Genomic DNA, 23,621 nt, shown 5'->3' with positions numbered 1-23,621 from the left:
GGCGGCCGAGCATTTCGAGGAAGCTGCTGATGCAAGTGGCTTCTGTTATTGTTTGCCTCGCACCTTTGCTTGTTTACATAGGACCTACAGCCAAGAAACGTAGCATACAATCATAGTTTGGCAGTGTACTAAGTGTTGATGCCAAAAGATCATGTTTTCCAGGAACATATGAACTGGTATAAGAGAAGCGTAACTTTATTGGGTCATTTCCGTGTTCTCGTTTGCAAATGTTGGCACCAGGAAATTGTACGTAACTGGATCGTATAAATGAAGTCCCACATCAATATCAGTACAGGAAATACAAGCTTTTTTTTCTCTTTTTGAGAAACGTGAGCCTAAATGAGCTTAGAACCAGTGAAACATGGCATAAATTATCTGAATCCAGTTTTTTCAAAACTAAATAAATAATCTATAATGCCACCTTTAGTGTCCCTATAAGGAGGCAATGATGAGCAAACAGCATGAACATCCAAACTGTCACACATATATTTTATTTCTTTACACTTCTGATTGTAATGTGGCACAGCTTGTAGATCCTAAGGGGGAAAAAATGAAGTCAGTTCAATGTGCAATCACAAGGACATATGCCTTCCTTCTATGCTGATAGTGACAGCTCTCTGTGCTTTTGATTTCTTTTTCCTTTCCTGAATCATCCGCATGTGCTTGTCAAGCCTTGTCATTGTCTTCTTCGTGTTCTGCAAGCAATGAAAGAAAAGGAAAAAAGAATGACAAGTTCATCTCAATCTTTCTGTGGTACACTGTTGGCCTGGCTGGTTCAGTTTCAATTTTTGCTATATGCATGACACCAAACACCACGCAATTATAAGCACAGGAATTAGGGATAACTAGTGCCCCACCACAGTCATAAGTGGAAAAAGGCACTGTTTCTATTAAAAAGTGACATTTTTGTTAATAAAATATCCCACAGACCACAATTTAAAAGTGCAAAATATCACAGACACCATAATTACAAAATGCCTGGAGGAAATTTATTCTATGCACCGTTTTACATCCCAATTGAGGATCACTGTTTCCTACAGCTGTAGACCTATTCCAAACTGCATGCAATGTTTGAACTATGGGAGTTTATGGAAACTATAAATTTGAGGGAAGTATGTGCAGTCAAAAGCAACAGGCAAAGAAACTATGGTGTCAATTATGTTCCAGCTGTTTTACAAACTTGCAAGGAATCTGCTTTTAGCTCGTCATACTAATTGTGAGTCTTGAAAAAAACCAAAATGATATTCCAGTCATGAAACAATCACTCAATCAAACGTAAAATAATATAAGAGTACCTGCTGGAGAGCAACCACGATCAGCTGGGCCATCACCAAGCACTTATGACAGACAGAGATCAAACTTAATGATAAAATCAAAGTGAGTGCACTTGCTCCACTCCAGTCTTCAGAGCACTTTTCTTTCCCTTAAACTACGCTCAGCCTAGCGAGTGGCTGCACGTGGTGCTGTACATCATTGCTTGCATCGTCATTGGAATTTCAAATATTATAGCGCTCGAACGTCCCTAATTCCTGGGCATGAATATGACAACTAAGGCACACTAACGCATTCACATAGCCTTAGAATTACGGGCAAAAGCTGTGAATTGGTGACCTCCATACGTAACATATCTAATGTGCGTAAGCTCACAACTACTTCTATCATAATTAATACACTGGCACACAAAATAGCAAGTTTCTTGCTTTCAGAAAACATACACACATAAGAAATAAGCTATTTTGTACTTATTTTGCTGATTTAAAGGCACTAGTGTAAATTCCCATAAAAAAGAGGTCATTACACAACTTTCTAATAGAAAAAATATACAGTCAGACCTCAATATAACAAAGTTGGCGAAATTGGCAATTTGCTTCATTATATTGAAATTTCGTTGTATTGAAATTCGACTTTATGCTAATAAGTACACTCGCCGATCGATTTTTCTTACAAGGAAAGGGGATTTTTCTTACAGGAAAGAATTGTCCGACCATTTTCCGAATGATCGGACAATTGAAAAAGCAATCTTGAATGAGAAAACAGTTCATTTTGATGAATGTGGAAGTCGGTGACGAATGACACAGTTTCATGCCACATCGGCGGTACGAATTAAGTGAAGCCAACCACACTTTCGCATGCACTCAACATCCGCGGCTGATAGTGTCGCCCGCACTGGGACGACGCTATCGCGAAAAGTGCCAGCAGCTGACGCTGCTCGCGAGTCAACCGAAGGTGGCTTTGCGTCTTGGCTCGGGAAGCGTGTACTGTGATTCGCCGATTCTGAGCCGGTGCTTGAGCAGTCAGGGAACACCACGCGCGGTCGCCGCCGCGGAGGAAAGGAGGGGGGAAGGAGTACACGCAGTGGCGAACGGCGGCGGCTATGAGTTTCGGCTTGGGCAGAGCACATCATCGAGATCAGTCACCACCGAGCTGGCGCTCTGACTGCCGCTGTACTTGGGTGGCATTGGAGGAGGAGCAAAGAGAGCAAGGCTCGTGCCATGCACGAGAGATGGCGCCAGGAGTGCGCGCAGCTACAGCAGCGTGCTGGCCCCGGCTATGGCAAGGCACAACGGCACCGCGAAACACAGGAACAAGTGCCAAAGGGCTGCGCTCTTTGGCACTTGTTCAGAAAATCAGAACTGAAGCAGCTTTTGCTTGGCCGCTATTTATACATGGCATATAAGTTTCACGATGACCTGAATCTAGCATGGCAAACTTTCATAAACGAGCCGGAAGATTTTAGTTGGAATGCGCACTTATGTACGGGCAATAGTGCACACCTTCGAGAACACGCAGGTTGCGTCAATGTGTACAGGTAATCCAAGAGCTTGCACTTCGAAACATTAAAGGGCCCCTGAAACTGTTCGGAGAAATTTTGTAGACACGTAGGGTACAGCTAAAGTTAATTCGTGCCACAATTTTTGTGAAACGTCTCATATTAAGAGAGCTACGGTCGATTACAAGTTACCCTCCTCCATAGTCATGCATTTTCTCCTCAACTCGTTCGCCAAGTGATCGGGGCTAAGCTCCGCCTTCACTGGCTCTGTGTCATGATGGCACGTCGTGTCGTTGACTTCCGGTTCTCTAGGAGTGAGCACATGAAGCCTCTCCAGACTCTCCGCCAGCTGCTTGGCAGTCGACCCCAAGCAAGAGCTATCAAAGCAGCGTGCATTGCAAGCATTCTGTCGCAGCGCCGAACATGTCTGGTATTCCGGTAACCACAGGCGAGCTGGGGGTTTCGATGGATGGCTGGAGGCATAAACTCAAGCTGATGAAGGACATTTAGCGTAGACGTACATGAGCTGCCTGATCAATCTCCACGGTCCAGCCACCCATTGGCGCAGAGCTTAACCAGACAAGAAGGAGCTAATATTGCTCTAACCAAGTGTAAAACATTTTAAACATCTACAAAAACAATGTGTTAACGATTACATTCCTGCGAAAAATTTACACCAGCAGCAAAGAAGAATACATTTCGTTACTGCTACAGTGTATGGTCGAGCGCTGTGCCACCAGGTAGCTGCACCGTGCAGACCATTCACATTTGCGCTTCTGCTCATCTCGTGAAACAATACGGTCAAGTGGCCAGGCCCTGTCCCCTTGTGCCTGCGTTTACTCTAATACAGGACTCGCGAAACACTATTGCGTTAGTAATCTTCCGGTGTAAAGTGACGGCCAACAATGTGCAAATCCTGGCGCTGATCGGATAGCGGCAGTCCGATGCGCTGCTGCCAGTCCGCTCATCTGCTGCCTTGCAGAGGGACACGATGTTGCAGCTTGGCATATTGACAGTTGCTACGTTTGCAGTCCACAACGCAACAAAGTCGAATCATAGTGCTCGCGAAAAGACTGAGACCGGCTCTGACCACGCAGCTCTCGTCAAAATGGAGCATGTTGTAACACAAGCAGACGACGCTCGCTGTGTGCCAGAAGTGCTTAAGTAGTGAGAAATTGTTCTTGTGCATTCTCTTTCTGTTACTTTCTTTTTATAGAAACAAATTAACTAACATTTCAACTATTACAAACACCATTTGCTCACCATAAAGGTGGAAAATTATCGATGATGCTCCTTGGGCAGCCAATCGGATAGCTTGCCCTACTGATGTCAATTGGGTGATTTATGTCATATGGGCGGCTAAAAATTCCGCCGAGCAGTGTGCTGCGATGGGCAGCGATGTACATTTTTAAAGCCTTATAATGAATTATTCGCTTTACGCAGAGCACTTAGATGCGTCAATGATCAGAAGGACCTACTCTAACAACTCGGTACGTTTGTACAAAATTGTCAAAATCGTTTCAGGGTCCCTTTAAACAAAACAATAATGTGTCAAGGGCGATAACTAAAGAAAGTAAAGCAAGGATATTACACTGTTATCAATACGTTATTATTCTGCATGGTCACAGGTAACGCACCTTGACAAACTCAGTGTCACAGTTCCACTTTGGCCGGACCACGTAGTCTTTGGTAGATGGCATTGGCACCCTTGCTCTTGCCACCCAGCCCTTCTCGCCAGGCCTCAGGGATCTGGGCATTGACAAGTGGTTTCAGAACACGGGGCACACAAACCAACATGAAAGAGGTACGACGTCCTGTTTGCACCCGGCGCAGGTACTAAAAATTGTGTTATCCGTGTCACCACAACCACCTGCTACAAGAAAAATCTCTAGCCTTCATTTATATCATTGGCTCCGAAATTGGATTCTGCATGCACCTTCAGACCCCTATAGACATGTCCAGTATCCTGAAGGCCACATCTCTCGAAGAAACACTGCATTTTTCTTTCTTTCCTTGTGTAAATGTAACCAGAAAAGGTGGATTAAATGATAATAATAAAAGCCTTTCTTTTCTATCATTGCTGGGCACCAAGGTCAGATCGTGCACCATGGAAACAAATACAGTCGAATTGTAATAATTCAACACCAAAGAGACCGACGAATTTGATCACATTACCTAGCGGGCCGAAAAAAAAAAAAAAAAAAAATTTCGATAACACACCAGTGATTACCAATTTGGCAGTATTTGCACTTTTCTAACATACCCTGAATCAAATGCATGCCCGTTTTCTATGTGTCCGAAGTAGAAAACTAAAGTAAAAGCAACATTAAAGCTTCTAAACAATGTAGAAATCTGGCGAGCAGCCGATTTTTTGGCAAAAAAATGGGCAAGGGTCTAATATATGTTCCACATTGGCAGCCGGTTTCCTAGTCTGCTTTACTGCAAAAAATCTATCTTATGCCATAAAGCATACGAATGCCACAAACGTGGTTTTGGTTTCATGTCTGATTGCAAATGCAGGCAATTTACAGCCAGTCTTCTTGAAAATAAGATAAGAAAACGAGGTTGCGACTTATAATCGAGCAAATACCATAATCAGAAATTGTGAGCTACGATTATTTCTTGAAAATCCTCCTAGGGCAGGTTGAAAATAGGCATTTTCAATGGGGGATGACGTGTTTTCAACGCATTGACTGTCCCCTAAGCTCAGCTGAGACAGATGCTACACCCAAAGGGCTTGCTGTTAGGGTCACCATAGGAGTCAGGTGTGTGTCCTCATAGTCAAGTTCCAATTGTCCAGCAAAGGCAAATTTTAAGATAGAAATAAAGAAAGCTTGGGCCCGTAGAAATTGATGGGACCTTCAATGGTCCCTGATGCGACCTTCGATGGGGCCAGGAATTTCATTCGGGATCGCACTAACAGAAGTCGAGCAAATGGAAGTGTACTGTACAGTAAAAGCTCGTTAATTCGAATTCCGCAGGGATGCTACGAAAATTCGAGTCATACAAAATTCGAATTAATGAAAATAATAAAAAAATAGCTCGCTTAAGGCGCGTATCTAGTTCGACGTGGCGTGAGCTGTGCACACACGCTATGTCACGTTGGCGTGAACGTCTATACCTCGAAGCACTGGCACAGCCAACATAACCGGACCCAGCCAAAGCAGTCTGACATGCCCAACGTCGAGATGGCTGTTGCTCCATCCGTGTGTTCGTCGCGCCAACTGGCACGAAAACAAAAAAATGTTGCAGTTTCGCCCGAAAAGCAAAGCATCGATTGCGATAGCAAATTAATAGATAGCTATACATAGTAAGGATAGTAGCATTATCAGCTGTATAAACTTGTAAACATTCGCTTACTAAATAAATTAAGTACTGTGTCACGTGTGCACAGGTAAACATGAACACATCTTGCTCGATGACCATGGAAACTCGCTGAAAAATGCTGGAGTGAGTAATCGCGGCAGTAGCAGCGAGCGAATTAACCTTCGTACAGCTCTCGCTTCAATGCGAATGAAACTTAGAAAGCAAATCGCATACGAAGCTGCCAGCACTACACGCACTCTGCAAACATCGCATATCACTTTGAAGATGAGGCCCACGCGTAGCCCACGCGGGCATGCACTTCGGCCACATCGCAGATCGCTTTCAACATATGGCGCCCGCAGGGTCGCACCGTAAGCAGCAGCCGCCGGAGAAGAACGTCCCTCCCATCTCCGCCTCACCTCCCTCCCTCCCGTGCAATGAGAGAGGGCGCGCATTCGCCCCGCTTTCCTCACTCGCGCATGCGATATTGGGTGGCGTTCGCCGGCTCACCCTTGCACGCTTTCGCTTGCACATACATCATACGGTGCACGGCAATGATTTTATTGCTCTTGAGCTTTATAATGAACCTCACGGCAGAGAAGCGACTTGCAGCAAAGGCGTTGGCCATGCCTGGCCAGGTGCAAACGCGTCTCTCTCCAGTCAGGCTTGAACAAAGGACCGCAGATGGAAAAAGCAAAGCTGTGCGGTCCGCGCGGTGACTCTCCCTATCCATGATGGTGCGGAGTTCGAATTGTCGGTAGCTGTGCAGATTTCAGTGTGAATTAGCGGGATGTGTTACATATTGCTTTCAATGCATTGCTGGACGAACCGCGGCGGCTACTTCTAATTATCCGAGTTTAGAATTAACGAGTTGTGAATTAACGAGATTTTGCTAATATTCATATGATATAGGACACACAGTATATGAGTGGGTTCATGTCATTGTAAATAATTACAAATTTAGCACCTTGGTTCCCCTTATTCACACTGTGCATATATACTAATGCCTTTTCCAGAAACGTATAAGAATTAAGTGTCACAGCACACATTACTGCAACACTCCACCTTCCGACTCAGAATTGGGCAGATCCAACGTTCCTCGAACTCAGAGGCAGAGGGCAAGCATGCAAACAGAATGTGAGACTCATTCTCGGAGGAGGAAATGATGGAAGCGAAATCATAATATTACAGCAAAAGTCCAATTTTGCCTAGCTGCCAACTCTGCCAGGAAAAACGGCGAAGGCACTGTTCGGACAAGCGTTTATTGATATACCAGCATGCAGTTGCCTAGGCTACGGTGGACTGTCACAAACAGTGGCAATCCTGTGAATGAGATCACAAAATGTGAAATGCTCTCAATCTCTATAACTGCTCCACTGACAGGTGCTCGGAGCACCTGAGAGTGCTCGAATCTGAATGCAAGGCACGAACTCTCTTTTGACCAGTCATGTCCAGTTCAATTTATTTTCCTTAAAGACCCTCAACTTCAGGGGCATTACATAAGGGGTTGGGTACAAAATCTCGCATTACACAAGATCAAGTCGAAAACAATGCTGCTTGCAAGAGCAGTTTAGAGCACTCTGAGACGACCAGCTGACGATGCCATAAATGAGGTGGCACCATCAAGCTCTGTTAGATTACTGTTCAATATACATGAATACTCATTCAATTTACAGCAGTAGATGGTTATAGTGGCTAACCATTCTCACGACGGCGAGCCAGATCAATTATTACGCTTGACAGAGCATAGGAGTTCTCGGGCACATGTATGGTTGAGATTCCTTGAATCAAACAATTGCAATGTTCTCAGAATCAAAATATTGCAAAATGTTTTAAAGTTTGAATATATATCGAAAAGTCTTCTGAGACAATAATTTTTTCAGATGGAAACAACTGTCTTCATAAAACTACACCTACGTGGGTGTTCACAGAAGTGCACCACTGTATTCTTTTCAATGTGGCAATTACTCACTTGTCCTCTCCAGTCAAAGCCTTGTCAATGTCCTTTTTACTTGGCGGCTCCTCCTCGGTAGAATGGTCCATCCTGGTCACAAGAGCACAGTAGGTGTTAGCAAAACCTCCAAAGGTTAAAGTTTGGTCTTTGTTTCCTCCAAGTCAAATATTTTTTCACACAGCATTACGATTCCTAACTGGACCAGAAAGGGTGGCTACAAGTAAACAGTGGCTCCTCATATAGAGATAACCACGTTGCAAATGCAGTGTGGTACTGTCACATCCGTGCATAGGTCGACATACTCGCTCACGAGTAACAAGTGCCACACTCATTTCAAAGGCGATATAGATCCTTAGCGAGTGACGAGAGGTGTGAGTGGACATGAGTGCGAATGAGCGTCGGTGAATTCTACTGGACCTAAGCATGAACAAGAGTAAGTGGCAGTTAACACGTGTATAAACAAAATACAGTAATGGTCAATTTGAGTGAGCATACGAGCATGGGTAACTGTCGTCAGGTGTCAGTGGATACGAGTATGTGAGTGAATGCCGGAGAGCAAGAGTGGATGACATTATGAGTGTGGGTGGGCGTCAGTAAGTGTGAACGGAAGCGATTATGAGTGCAAGTGAGTGTTAGTGAGCTTGAGTAGGAACACGAGTGAGTATCGACGAATGCGAGTGTCAAAGTGAGCACATAGCTTGCAAAATATATTGACGAGTATGCATACTCCTAGTATGCTGACATATGTATGTATCCATGTATATTCCCATGTGGATACTTTGCTGATTTGCTATGTACCAACCTGATCTTGCGTTTTTGGGGCATGCGCTCAAAGTCCTTCTGTTCGCGTTCCTCTTTGGAGATGGATGAGTAGTTTGTGTTGAGGTTGAAAATGGGCCTGGCCCACTCATTGATGAGCCTGCCTGCCCTCTCACGGTTCTCCTTGCTCTCCTTGGGGTGTTTGTAGAGGTACATGACGGCACGGCCGATGCCACTTGACTTGAGGAACCCCTGGTCTAGAGGTGGGAACTCGCCAAGAAGGCGCAGCATGTGTTCACGGATTTGAAGGTGGGGCAGGCTCTTGTCAGGGAGTGGGGCCAGCCACTCGGCCATGGCATGCAGAACACCCTGGTCCAAGAAGGCACCTTTCAGGTCCAGCTTCTTCAGCTGGGGCACTACTACCGGCAGCAGCTTCAGCTTTTTAGTCGCTGCACGCTTAGCCTGGTTCAGCTCCTTGTCTTCCTGCACACCAAGACACCACACACAGACAAGGTTATTTATTTATTTATTTATTTCATGAATCTGCAGTGCCATGAAAGTATTACTATAGGGGGAATATTACAGTATACATACAAACCCATACACCTACAGAATAGTATGGTTACAAGAGAACAAGAAACAAGAACAAGAGAAAGCACTGTGTCTTCGTTCCCTTCTGTTGGCCTCATGTTTTGTTTTTGTGCTTTGCCTCAAGTTGCACAAAAACACACTTATTAAAAGAAATATTTAGCAAGAAACAAAACTCCACATTAAACTGGCAATCTTCAATATTATGTGGAAGCTCATTCCATTGTGAAATGGTGTTGGGACAAAAAAGAGACTTGCAAGATTGTGTAGAAACTATCGATGATGATTGTCAATGTAACCAAATAGCCCAAAGAAATGAAGAAACTAGCTAACAAACTAACATTTTCCTTGCCGAGTCCAACCATCGAGAGGCTTTCGGTAGAGCCAATGGAAAACTTGGAAAATCGTCCATACGCGACTTCCTGGCATCAATGTCCAAAGTGGCCATCAAGCCATAGGAGCACTGGCGCAATTTGTTGGCCAACATCTGGTGAAAAGTTAAGATGAGGAAACAAATTCTGAGTGCCCGCATAAGCCTGTCTAAATATGAGCGATTGTGAGGCTGCTGCATGGCACAATCACGCGCATTCTACTGTAGTTCTCTCTAAATTAAAATGCTCAAAGCTTCATCGTCTGTTACAGCCTGTCTCGTCGATAAAGTAACCGGGTGCGTGTAATTGGTTATTTAAAGAAGTAACCAAGTTGCAGTGAGCATTACTACCAATAAATTTAACTGATTAAAAATTATTAATGGCATGTCATTTGTAACATGCAAGTCTGCACAAATTTAACATTATGAAGTAATAACCCACGATTATTAAGTGTGCCATTAAAGCCAAACACTCAGCCCACAGGAGCATCAGCCAGCTCAATATCCAAGGCTTTGTCATAAGTAGGGCTCCATGTTTTCGGATAAAAAAATAAAAAATGATCCGATAAACACTCACCAGTAAAATTTTTGACAATTCGGATTTATCCAATAAACTCCAACATTAAAGGCCAATATGAACCTGTTCCATTCTTTATTGAAAGCCTTTCGATAAAGGGCATGTTGTAAGCGGTCATTGATACATAGCCGGTTTGGCCGATATAAACTTTACCTCACGTTAACAGTATCTCATAGACTGCACCCATCGCACATTTAACAATGAGCTTGTCGCCACCAGGAGCGCGAGACGATATCTTGATATACAGTCCCCTGGCGGCACTCTAGCGTGGATAGCCCGATGGCGGAAAGCATGGCATGCTCACGTGACACATTTCTGTAGCGCATGAATTTTGGGCAAGCAACATGGGGAGGAAACGAAAGCTTTCCAGCGACTACGTAATGGAGTTTAGTGATTATGAAGAGTCAATGTCATCTGAAGGAGCCATTGTTTGCAAGTTTTGTCATGTAAGAGTTAGCATTGCCAAGTGCAAGGGCGCCTTGAGAATTGCAGAGCATCTACAATCAAAATGCCACGTCGAGCTGAAGAAGCCCTGTCTTCCATCAGTGACAGCAACCTTGTAAAGTATGCTTGAGTTTATTACAAGCTTTAAGGTTGTAATATGCACAAACATAGGTACTCTGTATTCAAGTATTTGCGCTTGTGTGTATGCATGTTTGTGCGTCCAAACCTTCCAGACAACTAAAATATGCTTCAAGCATTCTGATGTTTTCGTGTTCAGATATAATTTCATATAATATTTTGGAGTATTGAGAATAACGCAAAATTAAACTCAGAATTTTGGAGATTTACGAGAAATAAACTCCGATAAATGCCAAATTTCTGCCAATAGGTGAACTCCAGAAAACACCCTCCGAATTTCAAGAAAAGTGAGCTCCGAAAACACGGAGCCCTAGTCATAAGCGCTATGGTCATGCCATAAAATATGGGGATAATCGGGATAATCTTCATCCCAGCCAACACTGAAAGGTAAAGCTCTTGGTATTTAACACCTCCTCCATTCCTCAATGCAGCAACATGGCTAAATTAAGGAAATCAATCCACACTGGTTAATCCAACCATGCTTCTACATTTGAGCCATTTGTGAATAAAATTTATAACACTTTTTTTTTTTGCTAGAGCAATTTTGTTTCCTTGAGTGAAGTTTCTGTCTGATTCCACTTACAGCAAAGCTTTAACACGGAAAGCATGCATAGTCTCAGGCCCAAATTCTGACACCTTCCTTATTTTAGTAAGGAAGCCTTCATTGCAGTTAGGCCACCTTACATCAATTCTGAAGGTTTCCTTTTTGAGGCGTCCTTAGTAGAAGCTTCCTTGGCACTCCCTTACCATGAGGCAGTCCCAAAGCTACCTTCATGCTTCCTCTCCTCAGCTTTCTTTTTTTGCTAAGTGGGCTTCTTGGCAATGCCTTTCCTCGCTGCTTTCACTGAACGACAGCTTCTTGGCAATGCTTTCCCACAAGATGCTTGTCGGCGCACATACAATTACTTTCTGGTGGACGGCTTGCAGGTGAGAAGAAAACAGCGGCTGCAAGTTTCAGCAGAGGGTAGCGCGTTCTGTGCAAAGTACAAGCAAACTTCTATGTCTGTGGCCTCCAAGATGGTGCAGTGCACATGCTGCTGGCCGCACACGCCTCCAAATCTCGAGGCCATGCAGAGCTAATATAGCTTCTTTTGTTAAGCCTACAGCAACAAAAAATTGAGAACCAATCTGAGGAACAGCGCCCAACTGTCACCTTACTGTCAAAGCATCGTAACAGAAATCTATGCAAATGCAACTATAAGTTATAAACAAAAGGACAAAACAGCACAGGACGACAACTTAATACATCCAAAACGGCCGGCATCCCCTGTAAGGCGTCCACGTCGCTCTCCACAAGGTGTCCTTACACGAGTTAGCGTTGAATGTAAATCAGGAAAAAGTGTATGCATTTATGTATTAACTATATAATGTCAAAAATTATTTGACAGAATAACCTTCTTTGTGAATAAAGACGTTTGGTGGAACTTATGATGAATACCCTTGAACCCTGATGCATGGAATCCATTATTTACCTAACGAAATGGTTTCTTTCATGCAGGCGGGTAAAGGGAGCTTCCAGAATACAGTTGCTTCCTCCATACATCTTTCGCAGTAAGGAAGCATGAAAGGCTCTTCAAATAAGGTACGGAAGTGGCCCCAAGGAAAGGAAGATTTCAGAACTCGGCACTCAGTCACAAGTAACCTAGAGCAGATTTATGCTAACTGATACATTCTAAATACAACTGGTGGCCCCAAGAGAATGTATGAGCCATCCCAGCATGGCACTGAAAATGCACAAACACATGGATACCATGCATCCGGTGCATCCACAGCCTTTGAAGATGACTAGGCTAAATGTAACATGCTAAGTGACTCTAATACAGTTAAACCTCGATATAATGAAGTCGGTAAAATCAGCAAGTTGCACCATATTTAAATTTTGTTATATTGAAATTAGATCTTTTATGCAAATAAATACAGTATCCTATGAAGTTTTCTTACACGAATGGGGCTCCAATTCTTCCAAATTATAGGATAATCAGAAGAAGCAAATTTGAAAGGGAAATAAATTCATTCTGTTGAACTTGCGAGCCTGCAATTAAAGATATGGTTTAATTTTGCGTCGACAATCTCTTCACATCAGTGGTACGAAGTGAAGCCAGCTACACTTTCACATGCACTCTGCTCCCGCGGCTGATAGTGTCGCCCGCCATGGGACAATGCTATCATGAGAAGTGTCGGCAGTGCTTCTTCATTTGCATCTCACTTCTACATGTCTCCAAAACTTGCGATTATGCAACCTTCAGTACTAAACGCGCCGGAAGACAGTGCATATGATACCACGCCAACTCTTAAAATATGCGGCAGATTACCCCTAAAATGGCACGCTCAGCCACGCTCACAGCCATGCACAGCCATGGAGTTCGAGAAATGGAGACATGCAACAACCTGCCACCCCTCCACCCCTCGCGCACACTTGACCACATTACCGCAAGCTTGTTCCTGTCTCCTCTTTTCCTTTGCTCATGTGGGAAGACGGTGCTCATCAAGCACCATCCTTCTTGGCTCACCCTCGCATGCCTTCACTTGCACCCAAAGCATATAGCGTGAGGAGCGCAAGGATCTTATCAAACTTGCACTTTATACAAAACATGAAGCTGCTCTGCTTCTGCAGTCGCTCTTGGTCGCGCGACAGCCCGTGATTTGAGAGGTACATTCGCAAGCAGCCACTTTTAATTCAACCATTTGACCACTTGCATCTGCGGAAGTTCCTATTTATTGCCTTCATATTCCTTCACGGCAGCAGTGAAATCTCGTTATAAAGACCAACTGTTCCCATTCAATTACAAGTGAAACTCAGAAATAACTGGTGAATCGACGTGGATGAGATCTGTGGCATTTAGGGGGCCTCTAAACATCCAAGATCAAAAATTTGATGTTATAATGGCAGCATTTGTTATTATTGTGGCTGTTCGCAACCAGCAAACAGCCACAATAATTTTTTACAATGGTGCCGTAATAGCAAAGTTACAGGCATTTGATGAATTACTATAAGGCTGCTGCATTTTCTCATTCGCTTTTGCTACCATCCACAATCCCCACAGGTGCTCCCTTGTCCTTGCCACACACTTTTCACAAACTTTGTGCAGTGCAGCAAAGCTACGGCTCATGTTAGCCAACCTGGGGCACGATTGCACAAGTATCTCACTTTCCAATTGTTCAGTTGCACTCTCATGATTTGCCAGGAGTGCAATACATGGTGTTCTATGGACAAGAAGTTAAATGCTTCTTTATATTGACAACTTCGCTATATTGAAGTTTGTTGTATCAAGGTTAAATATATGTGGCATATATCTGAATACAGTCAAATCTCGCCATAACGGACCACGCGGGACCACCGAAAATTGTTTGTTATTTTGAAATATTGTTCTAATGAAAAACTTGCGGTTATAAGCTAGTGGGCAAACCTAGGAATGCAAATGGCATTCCTTGGCCATAGCCGCGTGTGCAGACAAGCATACTCTCAAATAAAAATGTTTCACTCACTTCAAAGCTGCTTTATTTGAAGAAATCAGTGATTTTCTTTTGGCGCATGCAGCATGCACAACTGATTAGGAATGCATCTACATCTTCTACTTTGCGCAATACCTCATCGGGTACACCACTGCACCGAGCGATGAAAGTGCAGACTTTGTTCATGTGCACTAAAACATCAATGTCCGACACGATCTCATCTTCTGTGTTCGGTGACCCACAGTCGTCTTCCTTCGGATCGTCATCGTCACTGGAGACGTCGCAAATGCAGTTAACAATCCCTTCGGTTGTCAGGTCCTCCGCCGTCAGTGCTGCGCTGTCGCTCTCCATGTAGTCGTCGAAAGAAGAGACGGTGGGCAGCAGTTCCGCAACCTCGGTCCAGAGGTCTCCTGGGTTGTTGTCGGTCGCCTCCAGGTCACCTTCAAGCTGCACAGGCCCTTTGACAAGCTCTGCTTTTTGCCAGCAGTTGCTAATGGTGGACGCCTTTAAGTTCCACCAAGCTCCTGTGAGCATTTCCGCTGCCTGACGAATATTGATTGCAGTCAGCTGCTTTAGGCGGAGGTTGATAATCAACCACTGCACAAGGCGCTTACGAAATTCTACTTTCACACTCTTTATACTGCCCTGGTCTAAGGGTTGCAGCAAGGACGTGTTGTATGGCGGCGGAAAATCCAAGCGAACGTGGGTCAAGCGAACATTCACAATGTGAGCAGAGCAGCTGTGGAGAACCAGTAGAATTATTCGGTCATCCCTCCTCATTTGGTTGTCGAGTTTGATGAGCCACTCGGAAAAGAGGCTCGTTTGTTGGCGCAGTAGTCGTACGGTAACGACATGACATTTTTCATGCAGCAAGTCTTCGCGTACTTGCCAATGACAAGCGGTTTAATTTTCTTCATGCCTGTTTCACTGCAGCAGAGCAGGACTGCCATGCAAAGATGCGATTTTTTCCCTCCTTTGCACTGCTGCCCTTTGAAGTGCATCGTCTGGTCTGGCAGGTGCTGATAAAAACATGTGGCCTCATCCGCATTGAAAATATCGTCTTCAGAGTACGATTCAGTCACCTCTAGAAAATGATCATTGCACCAGGAATCCGCGCCATTTCTGTCAGCAGCCTTTTCCTTGCCCGAGACTACCTGCCAAGTTATTTCATTCCTTTGGCAGAAACAAAAAAGCCAACCCGTACTGGCACCAAACCAAGTTATTTCAAGTGCATCGGCAAATTCGCAGGCTTTTTCTTGGAGCATTGGGCCAGACACGCGAACGTTTTGCAGTCTGGCATCTTAGAATCACGTGAGAACAGCTTGGTACACATATTGAAAGTTTTCCGATCGCAGCTGTTTTCTTGTAGGAGCGAGTTGCTATTCCCGGTGAAGCTTGACAATATTGTCTCGGTCTTTCAATATGGTCGCAATGGTCGGTGGGGCAATGCCACACTGTCTGCACACGTTGATTTGCTTTCTCCCTGCGTCGATTTCCTGCAATAGGTCCAATTTTTCCTGCAGCGAAAACTGCTTTCGCTTCTTCTTGGCGCCGTCGCTAGCTGCATTAATCGTCGGATCTCGCGCGAACATCGCCAAACCTTTGTCTTGAAGTTTGTGGTGAAGCATTCGACATTTGACATGGTGATGATGATAGCTCCTGTGACATGGTGATGATGGCAGCTACTGCACTCGCGGCTTCTGTTTCACGCGAGAGTTGCGGCACTGTTACTTTTAGCCGAATTCGTAATACTGATGTTCCTCGGTTATAATGGGGAAAATAAACTATGTGCATTATTCTGAAATATGCACCATATTGAAATTCATAGCTTTGAAATATTTTTTACATTGAAAATATAGTCAATCTGGAGGGGATATTTAAAATATTCGTAAATTTGAGAAATTCATTAATGTGGGGTTCGTAGTAACGAAATTTGACTGTATATGTGGTACAAGACATTCACATGCACAGCTTCTGTTACAAACTTAACAGGTTTACTTTGAAATTGGCGCGACGACCTCTCATCTACCAAGAGGTAGCCCGACACTCAACAAATAGTACTAGACATTTAAGAGAGGCTTGACAAAGCCTTTTCTTGTCTTTAACATAATTCAGAGACTGTATAGCAGAAGCTGCGAGACAAACATACTAGTTTCAAGCTCTTTAGCTTCTGCGAACAAAACAAATCCCTAAGCAATGCCGTCAATTGTCTTTATATTAGTACCGCTTTCTTTGTTATGAACAAATCTTAGAAATTTAAATTGAAATACACATTGACAGTAGTAGTACTATATTATATACTCTAATCAGCTTCCTGCTTAATGAACCAACCCAGATATTGAAGCACTGGCAGATGTTACAAAGCTAGCAAGAATTGTGTTTTGCACTCCTATTATTATGTGACAAGAACAGATGGCACACACTAACCTCTGCTGCAGCCTTCATTTCCTTAATTATTTCAACTATGATGTCATCAGTGTCACTAATGATGTCAACATCTTTCCGTTTTCTCCGCTTGGAGTTTTCTTCTTTCTTCTTGGCCATCATAATATCGAAGTCTGACATGAAATCAGAATTTCTGAAACAACAAAAAGGCAACAACACAAAAGTCACATGATGTATTTTAGACCCTAAACACATAAACTGGCTCTGATAGGTGCACATAAGATAGACGAAATATACAGTCAAACCTCGACATAACAAACTTCCATCCAACACAAGAATACATTTGCTATAACCCATACCAATGCAAGCATACATTCATTACATGCTAATATCCAGGTAAAAAAAGACAGATTTGCTTTGTTATATTTGATAATCCATTATATTCGTGTTTGCTGTATTAAGTTTGGCTGTATTTAGATGTATCATTCAAGACCAATGAAACAAAAGAGCCAATCTTTTACACAGTAATCATAACTCCAGCAATTCTCTCAATATTTTGGTGGCTTCATGCATCTTTGTCACCACCGACCATCAGAAAAAGGGTCACCGATGACTGAAGACCAGCAATGTGCCAGAATTTGTCAGATGTAACTGTAAAACAACTGAAAAAAAGACAGCAACCACGGGTTTGTAAATTATGTACGGAAGAAGCATCATCTTACACAGTATGCCTTCTAGAGTTGAAGTATGCAGCAATTATTTAAGACCCCTCAACCGACACCTATCATCAACAAATCGGTGTGCGAAGAATAGCAGTGCCCTACAACATAATTTTTTTTAATTAATTCCTATTAGCATTAGGCATAGACCAGTTAACAAACTTATTGCACAAAGTGAATTACCCTCAGTTAGCAACAGTAAAGGCATTCTATAAGCTATAATTTTCAGTCTATCAAAGGCTGCTGTAATGTACAAAGAAGATAATATTTTCTTGAGATAATGTCTTTATATTCCTGAGGTAACTGTGCTATTCCTTCCCACTAGGACAGATTTCAAAATGCAATTTTTCTGTTGATAAATGTAATGATGGAGGATTCCTTGCAATTTTTTTTTAACATGCAGACGGTTACTTCTTTTGCACATTATCGCCTGCAGTGCAACTGAACGCTCAGATACACAGTAAATCCACATGCCAGAGCTAGAAGACTGAAGACTGGGAACAGAAGTACTACGCACCGCGATCGACGGCTGTCAGGCTCGAGTTCATCATCAGAGCTGGACACATCTGGCACAGCTTGGCTAACTGCAACCGGTGCTGGCTGCTCACTTTCGTCTGCCTCGTGGTCCTCTGGCTCGACTGACAGCTCCATGTCTTTCTCCTCGTCCTCATCAGAGTTGGCCACCTTCTCTTCCTCCTTGTCTTCATGGTCATCCTCCTCCTCGCTGTCAGACAGCACTGCACTCCACAGGAAAGATAGAAGGTCCTTCTTTTTTAAAGGCCCGGTCTAGTGGTCCCTTGTATCTCAATATCAGTGCTCAAGAGGAAACTTTAAGCTAAAGACCAACTGTTCCCATTCAAATACAAGTGAAACTCAGAAATAACTGCTGAATCGACGTGGATGAAATCTGTTGCATTTAGGGGGCCTCTATACATCGGAGATAGAAAATTTGATGTTATAGTGGCAGCATTTGTGCCATGGTGCCGTAATAGCAAAGTTACAGGCATTCGATGGATTACTACAAGGCTGCTGCAGTTTCTCACTCGCCTTTGCTACCATCCACAATCTCCACAGGTGCTCTCTTGTCCTTGCCACACACTTTTCACAAGCTTTGTGCAGTGCAGCAAAGCTACGGCTCACATTAGCCAACCAGGGGCACAATTGCGCAAATATCTCGCTTTCCAATTGTTCACGTGCACCCTCCTTGAACACCGCAAATTGAGCACCGCCTACTCAATGATATATTTGGCGAAGCAAACATGCCAGAAAAAGCAGATCCTCCAGTGTCGTCTCTGATCACCCTTTGCACAATGCCAAATAGTGAATGGAAGCTTCACAAAAGGATTAGTGGTGCACAATGGGAGAGCCCCAACTTCTCAAAACACACAGCTTGCTCCTGTCATGACGACGCTCTCGTCCTGCTTGAGTCATGACATGCGAAGGACAGACCACCTTTATACTTACATAGCAGTTCCAGAGCTAATGCTTTTATGATAGAAAAGGTACGTTTAACAAAAGCTGATGTGACGTAAATTATGAATTACTTGCCGAATTCGCAGCCCCCACGAAAAGCATGAAAGAACGAAAGACAACACCTAGTGGCCTTTGCCTAAAGCTTAGGAGCCAACAAGCTTCGTATTCTGGTACCCTGCAATATCACAACATGACCTTTGGTTTCAGGTACCAAGTGCCATTGTAAGAACTCAACAACGAGCTGTGTCAATTTTATGCATCAGAATAATGCCACTGGATAATTGATATTTCACTGATATTGAACAACAGGCACTTAGATGGCTTAACATTTTAAGACTTCTACGCAGATACAGCAGGCTTCTTTTAATTCGACTCTGGTTAATTCGATCCAGCCGAAGTTCCTGGCCGGTGCCGATGCATTTCTATGGGCCCAAACTTTTGTTATTTCGATCCTAAAATTGGCCTTTGCTGGACAATTTGAACTTGACCAGTTAGCACAGATGCGCCTAACCCCTATAGTGATCCCGATAGCGACACCTTTAGTGGCAGCGTCTGTCTCAGCGGAGCTTAGCAGACAATGCATCACACGTCATCTCAATTCGACCAGTTGAACAATCCAATCAATTTTGTTGGTCCCATCAGGGTCGAATTAATGGAAGTCAACTGTATGTCAACATCTCTCCGCTCTCAGATAACTAACTTGACCAAGAAGCAATGCCGAATTCGTAGCAATCAGTTCCACAAAAGTGCACACAAGTAAAGGCCATTGTGCTTTCTTCTTTCACAAAAATTGGCTGCTATGCACAACGCTCATCACATTGTCCAAATCCGCAACACATGGTACAATAACAATAAAAGCATACCCTTCCTTCCTTTCTTTGCTTTGTCCTTCTTCTTTTTTGTGCTAACGAGGTCTTCTTTTCCAAATCCCTGAGCACAGGTTCAAAAGAAAAAACTTAGTCACACAAGCTCTGCTTCATACGTATCACGCTTGTAACAGTGCTACAGAGACAAAACATGTTGCTATTCAGCGCAATAAACTCGAAAAAAAGAAAACAGCAAGAGGCAAAAGGAAACGAAAGGAAAGTGCTACGCTTACAACTGTTTTTTCCGAAAAACAGAGCATCCCATATATACACAAATATACACACGCACGAACGCATAAGACAAGCAAAAGAAGTGAGTCAGCCGAAGGCATCGTTATCAATTTTTATATGCTTAGCAATCTGAATTCCGAATCATAAAGCGTAACAGAAGTTTGACTCATGCAAGCTAGACCAGTGGTATGGATATGGAAGGCCTCGAACAGTTCATGTGTGGTTTTGTTTTTGCTTTTGCCTAGGATCCTAACATTAAAGAACAGTGGTCCGCAGTCGGGACAACACCTGCAATGTGCAGATGGGTGCGCTGTCATATCTTTCTTTAAAATATTTGCGTGCTCTGTCATTCGGTAGCTGATGCAACACCCAGTTTGCCCAATGTAGCGCTTGCCACAGCTGAGCGGAATCAAGTAAACCACTCCAGTGGAGCAATGCACCTAATGCTTAACATGCTGTACTTTACACCCGTTCGTAGTGCCACCCGTGATTCGGGGGCAGAGACGGGCCAGCTTGTTCGAGGCGGAGAAGACCACAGGTACTCCATACCTGTTCGCCACTTTCTTGAAGTTGTGGCGACCTTGTGAACCTTACGTGACCACTTATGCCATTTTTTCTAGCACTACACTCGACTTCATCGCCCTCCTTGAGCTTTTTGTTGCCTTTCAGCTTCTGGAGCAAAGTTTTCCCCACTGATGTCAACACCAAGCGAGGGTAGGCGGCTTTTAAAAGCCGCTCAATCTGACTGTCTAAACTTGTCTTGATCCTATGAACACACAATTTTTTAAGTGCGGACCCCAGGCAGGTTGTTGCAATCCCTCGTTTTACTATTTTCGAGTGGGCGGAATAGTATAGTAACAGCTCTATTTTAGCACGTGGTGAGTAGTACCAACAAACATGTTGTGTTTTAAAAACGTCATATTTAAATCTAAAAACTCCAGCACACTCTTCGGTACCTTTAAAGAAAAAGCCCCCCAAAAAGTCCGGGAGGAAAGGCAAGTGGTCCCCCGTAGCTTCACAGGGTTAGCCACAACCTCAAGAAAGTGGCGAACAGGTACGAAGTACCTGTGGTCTTCTCCACCTCGAACAAGCTGGCCAGTCTCTGGCCCGTCTCTGGCCCAAAATCACAGGTGGCGCTACGAACGGGTGTAGGTTAAGCATTACGTGCATTGCTCCACTGGAGTAGTTTACCTGATTCCGCTCATCTGTGGCAAGTGCTACATTGGGAAAACTGAGCGTTGCGTCAATGACCGAATGAGAGAGCACGTAAATACTTTAAAGAACGCTATGACTGTGCACCTATCTGCACATTGCAGGTCTTGCCCCGACTGCAAACCACTGTTCTTTAATATCAGGATCCTAGGCAGAAGCAAAAACAAAACCGCACATGAATTGTTAGAGGCCTTCCATATCCATACCACTGGTCTAACTTGCGTGAGTCAAACTTCTGTTACGCTTTATGATTCGGAATTCAGATTGCTAAGCATATAAAAATTGACAACAATGCCTTTGGCTGACTGACGTTCTTTGCTTGTCTTATGCGTTTGCGCATGTGTATATTTGTGTACATATTATTAGATTCGTCGGACGATCCTACCGCTGTCAACCAGATATTGGAGTCGTCGGACTATCTCGCCGCTGCCACCATTTGAAGGAGATGAAGGTCGTAGACAGGAACTCGGTGAACAGGATTTATTTACATATTAACAGTTTAAGCAAGATACATTGGCAGTCTAGCGCGACTCCCATATGGAGCCCGCAAAACTAACATACAGCAAACAGTTTACGAGCACACCGCTCACTAGTACATTTCTAGTATGACAGAGCACTCAGCTTCCGACAACGAGCACGACACGAGCACCCTCTAGCAGCCGGCAAACGCTGCTTATAAGCTCTCCGCTTGACGTCATAGTTCGACGTCATCGTTCGGCGTGGACGGAGCACGAATGGTCGGGAATGTTCGTCCAATCATTGTAAACTTGCCGCCGCCCCGCAGTATGGCTCACACACACTAATGCACACAAGTTCGAGCCCATACACACAAAGGCTCCGGAGTCGACGACCGAGAGCTTCGTAGAACTGTGCTCCGTCTCGGGTGGCGCGGCGGAGTACCACATTCCTGAGCTGACCGCGCGCCACGTGGCTGCCGGTCATCCGCAGTTCTCGGAAGGGCTCCCTGTCTGGTGGGCTTGGAACACGTGCAGCGGGCTGAAAGCTGGCACGTTGCCACCTCGTACGGCCATTCCTAACAATATGCGATGCTCTGTTTTTCGGAATAAACAGTTGTAAGTGTAGTGCTCATCTTTCCTTTTGCCTCTCACTGTTTTCTTTTTTTCAAGTTTGTTGCGCTAAAAAGCAACATGTAAAGTAAACACCAATTCGCCCAAGAAGTTATTCTTAAGTACATAGACAAAGTTCATTAATGCCCTTGGCATTTCACAGCATTGCAAGCACTAGAGTGTTTTAAATTGGCGTTTTTACGCCCCGCTCAGCAGCTGAGCAGTGCGGAAGTGCGAATGCGCATGCGCCCTCCGCTTAGCCGCAAGCGGGCTAGCGGAGCAACAAACACGGTCTGCTTACAAGCTGCCTGAGCGGAGCGTGCTACACAGCATGTTGGCTAGCGTTGGCATCAGAAAGGATTGGATTGGATGCAACAACAAGCTCACTGGCTATCACGTAGTGTTCCCCAAGACGGCGCTTTATTTTCCACTGGATAAAATGGGCTGGTAACGCATTACAATTGGAGGTCTAGATACTTCACTGAAAAATAAGTTGTATATATTCGTTTTACTTTATAAAAGTGATCAATGGGTGTTTTTAACTTCTTTCATTACCCTGAAATTTGGCAAGTAGGCTCTGAAACTATGAAAGGACTGCTCCGCTACGCTAAACGTACAACTAAAACATGAAAATCACCTGCCGCTCTGCTGTGGCTTAGCGGGGCAACTCGGAGCGGAGCATACCGTAAAGATGCTCAACTAAAGCACTCTACTATCTCAAATGCTCTGGAGAGGCTGTGCCATCACTGTTTCCTTAAGAAAACGCTCATCAAATTCAGATTCCCGCCTGACAAGACAGCAGGGGAGATATTCTGTAGGAGTCCACCTAGTAAACATGTCCGTTTCGTCTGCTGCTAAAGTGCTGATTGGCTGTGGCGCCTGGCTGCTGTGCACGCACAGCCCACCCCAGCCAATAAGAACTTCAACAGCAGATGAAGTGGACATGTCCGATAGGTGGGCACTTACATAATACCGCCCCTGGTCTTTGAAGGGCTCCTCACCAGGTTTTGGAATTGCAAACAGACAAGCATGACATGAAAATGGTTGAAATTTCAAAGAGAAGCCCCCGCGCCTTTCCTCTTGAGGGAGCCCCACTTCTAGCCAGAAAATCGAAGTCGCATGCCCAATTGCCTCTACGTAAGAGGCACTGTCTGAAATGTCATCGATCATGGCATGTGACATCGGTAAATCACCTGCAACACTACCACATAGCGAGAAAAGGAAGAAAAAGAAGGGAGTGGGAAGACTTGTGTCATAAATGTGATGCAGCCCCTCGACTACCGTATTGAAGAAGGCGGGAAAGAAATGT

General features: G+C 44.2%; 1 protein-coding gene across 1 annotated transcript in view; it reads right to left on the bottom strand.

Moving 5' to 3' along the window:
* Window positions 1–468: 468 nt before the first annotated feature.
* Window positions 469–23,621, bottom strand: part of LOC126541680 (protein IWS1 homolog A) — a 36,134-nt gene continuing 12,981 nt past the window's right edge. The window contains exons 7-13 of the mRNA XM_050188551.3: window positions 19,800–19,866; window positions 17,981–18,200; window positions 16,787–16,937; window positions 8,833–9,272; window positions 8,049–8,120; window positions 4,408–4,519; window positions 469–695 (exon numbers count right to left, since the gene is read on the bottom strand). Of these exons, the coding sequence (XP_050044508.1) occupies window positions 573–695; window positions 4,408–4,519; window positions 8,049–8,120; window positions 8,833–9,272; window positions 16,787–16,937; window positions 17,981–18,200; window positions 19,800–19,866 (1,185 nt within the window). The 3' untranslated portion in view covers window positions 469–572. The remainder of the gene's footprint in view (window positions 696–4,407; window positions 4,520–8,048; window positions 8,121–8,832; window positions 9,273–16,786; window positions 16,938–17,980; window positions 18,201–19,799; window positions 19,867–23,621) is intronic.

This window comes from Dermacentor andersoni, chromosome 2 (assembly GCF_023375885.2).
Source record: "Dermacentor andersoni chromosome 2, qqDerAnde1_hic_scaffold, whole genome shotgun sequence".
Lineage (NCBI taxonomy): Eukaryota > Metazoa > Arthropoda > Arachnida > Ixodida > Ixodidae > Dermacentor > Dermacentor andersoni.
Note: the sequence above shows the minus strand (reverse complement) of the source record. Positions and strands in the feature narration are given on the sequence as shown.